The 7,504-nt window shown below is 33.9% G+C and overlaps 1 protein-coding gene across 14 annotated transcripts in view; it reads right to left on the reverse strand.

Moving 5' to 3' along the window:
* LOC106461099 (acetyl-CoA acetyltransferase, mitochondrial-like) overlaps positions 1-7,504 on the reverse strand; it is a 152,632-nt gene that overhangs the window by 48,113 nt on the left and 97,015 nt on the right. For 13 of the 14 annotated variants that reach the window (XM_022387981.1, XM_022387971.1, XM_022387976.1 and 10 more), the window contains one exon: positions 6,630-6,694. In XM_022387981.1, the coding sequence (XP_022243689.1) occupies positions 6,630-6,694 (65 nt within the window). Of the gene's footprint in view, positions 1-5,855; positions 5,918-6,629; positions 6,695-7,504 lie in introns of all 14 variants that reach the window. The other variant, XM_022387983.1, reaches the window with a different exon arrangement.

The following is a 7,504-nucleotide window of genomic DNA, read 5'->3' on the forward strand; positions in this document are numbered from 1 at the left end:
TGATGGTGAAGTGGAACCAAGTATAGACATTAAAGCAGAGCAGCTGAATGACCAAGATTTGAAGCCAATAATTGATTTCCTACAAGTAAGTGTTTTGCACCCTGCTTGCCTAGCTTAAACCCTGTGACAAAGAAATATTGAGCACAATGGGGTCAGTTGAAGCTTGAAGACAGTATTCTTGTCCGGAGATGGGAAACTCCAGATGGGAAAGTGACGACTTGGCAGTTATACCAAGGAAGTTACGGGAAATTGTGCTGCGTCAATCCCATGATAGTTTAACAGGAGGACATCTTGGAGTTAAGAAGACATTGAGTCACCTACGACAGAGATTTTACTGGATAGGTATGAGGCAAGATGTGGAAGAATGGTGCAGGACCTGCAGTGCATGTTGTGCTAAAAGAGGACCCAAGCATAAGAGATGTGCTCCAATGAAGTTCTATCAAGTTGGTGCACCAATGGAAAGAGTAGCCATTGACACTGCTGTTCCATTGCCCCAAACTCGGGCTGGAAACAGGTACATTTATGTGGTGATGGATTATTTCACCAAGTGGCCTGAGGCATATGCAATTCCAAATCAGGTAGTGATTTCTTCTTCAGGTTTGGTATGCCATACGAACTGCATTCAGATCAAGGCCGTAACTTTGAATCAGCTGTGTTCCATGATGACTGGGATGTCTTACTTCCTCCATTGTTGATGGCCTATAGAACAACAGAGCATAAAGCCACTGGATACATTCCAGCAAAGCTGATGTTTGGTTAGGAACTTCGGTTGCCAGTGGACCTGATAACAGGATGCCCACTTTATGAAGAGTTGCCTGGAAATGTGTCAGATTTCGTGAAAGTGTTATCTGAAAGGATGGATGATATTCATCCTCAAGTGCATTCAAACGTGAAAATGTCTGCTGATTCCACGAAGCTATGTTATCTACTGAAGTCAGCTTTGTACCAGGAGACAAGGTGTGGTTGTATAATCCCAGGAAGACCAAAGGGAAGTTTCCTAAGTTGTCTTCTCCATGGGAAGGCCCATATGACATAGTGGATTGTCACTCAGACAAGACTTTCCGAATAAAATATGGTCGGCGAGGTAAGCCGAAGGTGGCACATGCCAACAGACTTTGGTGTTATCACGGTCCAGGACATTTCAGTTGGGACGAAGTGAACAACAGAACAAATGATACTGCTAAAGACGTGTCACCTGAAAAAGCCACTGTCAAAGAAGAAACTCTACTCGGTTTTCAGAAGGGAAACAGTGAAGCCATTATGGAAGTTACTACCTCTGATGTGACTGCTACCGATAATGGGACATTTCCTGATGGAGCAGAAGCCAGTACGGAAGAAGATACGTCCTGTAAAATTAAGAGACTTTATTGTATTTTAATTTTGTGTTTGTAAATTATGTACATTTAATTAAGTTATTGTTAATTATCTATTGGTTTAATGTCAGTGGCTATTGTTCGGGACAAACAATACTAAGGAAGGGGCAGTGTTACGACAGTGGAAGTCGCGTTACACTGGGAGCATGCACGCTGGAGTTTCTAGAATTATTGGGGAACCCCGCAAATGTCTGAGTGTTTGCCAGAAGCCCTCTTTTATTAGTATAAAAAGCAGCAAATAAAACCAGCTATATATAGATATGTAGATAGATTGAAAAGATAGATAATTGAGTCAATCAAACAGTAGGCACCGTAAGTAAAGTGTGTGTATTACTGTGATTTATAACGCGTGTTATAAAAGAAAGAATAAACTAGTTTTAATTAAGAAAGGACTTGTATCATGGAATACATCAACAAAATGAATGACATCCTATCTGATAAAAAAAAATTCAAAGCCATCCCAAACAACCCAACAATCACATACAAAAAACAACTAAACAGAACTTTATTACAAATGAAAAAAAAAAAGATAATTTAATTACTGACAATCTTTATTTTTATCTATGTAAAACTGATTCATGCATGCCACAACTCTATAGCATTCCTAAACCAAACAAACATGACTGCCCCCTGCAACTTATACTATCCGCATATAATTCCTTCAACTACAATCTTGGCAAATACATAGCCTGGGCTTTCACACTATATGCACATCTTCAGTTTCTTTTTTTAAAGATGCCTTCAATTTCAAATACACATTAGACCAACTAAATTTTAAAGCCTTAATGACTAGTTTTGATGTCGTGTCACTCTTCACTGAAGTCCCTGCCAATGAAGCTTGCAATATCGCACTCGATCTCTACATTAAGGACCCCAACAAGTTAATGCACATCCCCAGTACACTTTTTACTTCTCTATTAGAATTTACAACTAAAACCAACTTCATTTTCAATAACGAACATTTCCTTCAAATAGATGGTTTAAGTATGGGCAATCCTGTTTCACCTGTTCTTGCCAATATATTCATGACCCAGATCGAAACAAGCCATACATTCTGTGCTTTATTCCCCACTATACTAGTACAGATATGTCAATGACCTATTTGCTGGTTTCACTTCTACAGAACACACACTAACTTTCATTGAGCACATAAGCTCCCATTCATATCAACATCAAATTTACCATAGAACACGAAAATAATATACAGTTATCTTTTCTTGACCTCAACATTATTAGATCGAGCACATAGTTTAAAACAAAAATTCACCGTAAGAACAAACACACCGGCCTCTAAATTCCCTGGAATTCTGCTAACAAATCCAACAACAGAACATTACACTGAAAACAGCTCAAGGATAATCCACACTTGGACAAAACTAACCATTAAACACAAAATTCTTGTCAATGTAAAATTCTCTCAAAAACCCAGCCCTAAATTAAAATTGTTACTAAACAAAAATTATTCAGAATCACACAACACCAACATCATTTACAAAATAGTATGCAATAACTGTCCAAAATTCTACATCGGAGAAACAGAAAGAAAATTGGAAACCAGACTCACAGAACACAATAAAAAAAAACAACCCATGTTTTCCACCATTGTAACTCAAAAAACCATATTATATCTATTAAAAACACAGTAATTTTAAACAAACAACCAAACATAAACAAATGAAAAATCAAGGAATCTATCTTAATTGAACAAAACCACCCTACTCTAAACCAACACCCTGCGACAGGAACAGCACGCACACTGCTACTTCTTGGCGAGAAACCCCCAAGCCACAATACAACACTCCACCAATTAACGCCTTCCACGAGCTAGATACCACCATCTGCTTACCAATACCTATAAATATCCACCAACAGTAATCACAATTCACACAACATTCAGCCTTGATTATGGATGCAGAACGCATTCGAAACACGTTGGCCAACTCATCACTAGCTACAACTTTTACCCGTTGTTCTAACAACGTTAAGACGGCATATATATATATATATATCTGTGTCAATGTAAACTACTTGTACCTGATGATGAAAAAACCTTGTCGAAACATTGTACATTTGCTGTTATGCTAAACTTATATTAAAGTTTTTCTTCATTACCCATTCAAGCCATCTCCAAGCATTAACAGTGGTGAAAATAGGCCAGTATGGTGTACCAGAACAAAATATTTGGAATTTTGTTATATTTTTTCAATTACTAAAATACCAATGCAACACACAAAAGAAAGCTCCAGTTGTTTTGTTTCAATAGTTTTGCAAACTATCAATTTAATAGGGAAAAGTACTTCACATGTATCATTAAAGTTCATCAGTAATTATTTATTGAAACAGATAAATCACATTTGAAGGCATTTTTATAGGTTGGGGGCCTCATATTTTTTTATTCACATCAAGGGAGCCTTAGATTAAAAGAGTTTGGTAACCTGCTGTAAAGCATTATATGTGCATCAAATGTGAAGGAAAGATAATGTGGTCAAGGAAAGAAATAGGTACTGTTTTATTAAAGTAATCCTCCATTGAACTATATTCTGCATTTGCATGTTGGGCTTGTCGATGACTAACTCATGACATGCTAACATTAATATTAGATTTGTTTTCAATGTTATTGCTGTGCTTGAAGATATGATGTGAATAATCATCTACGTTCACTCTTAGTGAAGTCAATTCTTTACAGCATTGTTCTATTAGGGAAACACCAGAAACAATGTCTTAGCTTGGACCTGCAATTTTATGCTTTTTTCAAATAGTAAATGGAATATTGTAAAGCTGTTAAACAAAACCTGAATTCAAAAGATTCCAGTATTTTTAGATAAGCCATAGCATTTTTCTTATCTTCACAGCCCAATTGTCATTAAATGTTTCAAAATTATCCTCTCCATACATAATAACCTCACACAATCTTCTTAACCCAGCATGTAATGCACACATTGAGTAGTAGAAGACATGATGAAACTGCTCCATGCTGGATGCCTTTTGATGGATTGCCTTTTATAGTTAGTTCCCCATGTTTAGGTATGGATGTAATTTATATAGTTATTCCTTTAACTTGATCTATAAAATATTGTATTGGTGAAACTATAACTATATAGGCATAATTTTTTTACATCAGAAAAAAAAACCCTCCCCTTACATACATGCATGTCATTGTTATATAAAAGATGAGAAAATAAAGACAATTTTTTAAAATAAATCCTAATTAGATTATGCAGTCATAGTATAGAATAGAATTTTGAATATCTAACTTATAAATTTTACTTGCTGATGAACCTGTGTAATACACAGTGAAAGGTTTATGACTACAAAATTTTATTGTTGATCTTGCTAAATGCTATTAGGTTATCTTATTACCTTACATCCATGGTTATTGCTTGTAAATAGTCAATGATATTGTTGGTTCATTTTATTGTTGTTCTTTCTATCTGCTATTATAACATTTTTTTAATCTAATTCAATTTCTGTAATGCATCATATGAAATTTGTTATTTTTCTTTAACAGCTTCTTCAGCAGTGTTCTACTAAAACACAAACCATAACTGACAGTGAAAAGATTACTCTGACCTTGTATGTTCTAATGTGACTAATTATCATCATAGCAAATATATGACTTAGAAATAAAATTAACAATTATGATTATAAAAATGCATTTTTGTCCAAAATAACATCTATTTAAAAATATTTCATGATGAAAGTATGTATAATAAATGTGTACATAGATTGTAAATCCCATCAATACCAACAGCAGCCACCCCTACTGACTGGTGCTTAGTTAGCCATAACTGGAGTTATAAAATCATTGTATTTTAATAGAAAAAGAACTTCACACGTCCATCATCATTCCTAGTATATTAAACCATTTCATTAAATGTGTGTTTAAAACAGGTTTTCTACATTCTTAAGTGTGTTTTTATTATGTCTTTGGCCCAAAATGTTTTCCATAAGAATGCATCTCCAATTATATAATGGGAGTCTACAAGAAAAAAAGGTTTTGCTAAACAGAAAACTTTTCAAAAATGCATATATCAAGGGATGAGTGTACTAGAAAGTTTCTAAAATTTTCTTCTCTAGAATATATTAGAATCCTATATTCACTGATTCTCTCTCTTCAGATGGAATGTGCATAACATACTACAGCTCACACAAAATATAAGTTGTTGCCATGACAAAGGTCAAGGTGACTCTAACAAGAAACTAATTACTGCTATCTGAGGGGCCTCATAACATACTGTTACATGCATGCATTCACATAACATGTCATATTTAATTGAGAATATGATCATGAAATATCATTAGGAATGAACATAAAGATATTGTAGTGAAAAATGCATTATAGTTGCAGTGTGAAATAGAAAAGTTACATGATCTATATATTTCAATGCTTATACTCTATCGAAGTAGGACTACTAAAATTGATTTTTTACTTTTTCCATCACTAAGTCATGCTGCAGGGCCCTACACAATCGCCTAACTCACCTATAGCTAGATCCGGTCCTGCAAGCAGGAGTGGCAGTAGTCATTCTCAAGTAGAGTAAATACTATGGGATGGGGATCAAAAGAACAATAAATTTTCCATTTAAATATTTCAATTTGTCATTTGTCAAAATTTAAGAAAATTTATATATATTATACACTGTCACTAGTTATCAAATAACAATACCCTGCACTTGTAGAATGACCTCAGATATTGATATTATTAATTATCACCAATCATAATCTTGACTTCTTGGGAACCTACAATAACAAAATAACATATTAAATATGTATAGCTGTATCATCCCTATATTCATGTTTGCATTCTTTTTGGAACTGCCATCCCTACATCATTTTACATTTACAAAATGTTTTTTACTACTTGTTTTGTGATGTTTTTTCCCTAACTAATAGTTGGTGTATTCTATGAATGTGTGTAATAAAAGTTAATAGTATGTGTATTGGTTTGTTTTTTTACTCCTTCACTTCGTGCATAATATAGAGATTGCCTCTCTAAAGACTGATTGTATAGTGTACAAAGCATTAAGTATTCTACATTTTACAGTCATCTAGTGTTCATCTATTATTGGCTGATAATTTCTGTTCACCCTGTACTTAGATTTTTTAATGGAACACCACATTTCTGCTAACTTCAAGTGGTAATGATAAAATCGTTTACACTGACGAGAACTGAGATGCAGACATCTTATTTTTACACTTATGTTACAAATGTTAAAAAAATTTAACAATATCCTTTAAAATAAAGGTATAGCATACCTTACTCATAGCTTCACTTGGGGCTACAGGAAAGTACAGTGGATCAACAGAACTGTCAGCAAAACCTACGTAAATCAGAAAAATTAAATAAATACAAATAGACTGTGATTATATATATATATGTGTGTACAATATTTTAAATGCTGTTGAAGAAAACATTACCGAAACTAATGCATATCTAATGCTTAAGAACATTTACCTTGAGAGTTTAAATAGAAAAACAGGTATTAAAGAAGAGAGAATCCTCAATAGCTGAGGCACTTGAAATTCTTTTAGGCAGGATTAGAGTAAATTAATGTACAAGACCTTTTTTTTCCTTTTTATTAGCTATATTTTTGTGTGCCAGCAATACCAAGCATGGGCTCGTGTATACCCGATTCAATTTTATTACTCATCAGGATCTCTACCAGACTACCCTCAAACTGAAATTTTTTCAGGCAGGATTAAAATAAATTACTCTATGAGACCTTAGGCATGGTCAAATATAACAACTGAAAGGGTTTGACCTCCTGAATCCAAAACTGTAATTATATCTTAAATCGGCCAAGAAATGACGGAGCTATGAGCTGAAAGTTTGTACTTGAAAAAACAAAAAAACTATATAATTTTCAAATTCTAATCATTTACCACTTATATGTCTAGTATTATCCAACAGGTCTTTTTAACACAAGTAATAAAAAATGTTTTTGCAAAAATTAAGAATTAATTAGGTTGTAGGGATGGCAATGCTAAAAAGTACAGAAACAAGGTAACAATGAATACACAAAACCATACAAAAGTCCCTACATAAGTAGCCAAATCTTTCAAAGAATAATTTTTATCTACAACTAATGTTGAATTCCTGTCAATTGCATGAATTCAGGTTTGAATAAAAC

Source organism: Limulus polyphemus, unplaced genomic scaffold (assembly GCF_000517525.1).
Source record: "Limulus polyphemus unplaced genomic scaffold, Limulus_polyphemus-2.1.2 Scaffold897, whole genome shotgun sequence".
Taxonomy (NCBI): domain Eukaryota; kingdom Metazoa; phylum Arthropoda; class Merostomata; order Xiphosura; family Limulidae; genus Limulus; species Limulus polyphemus.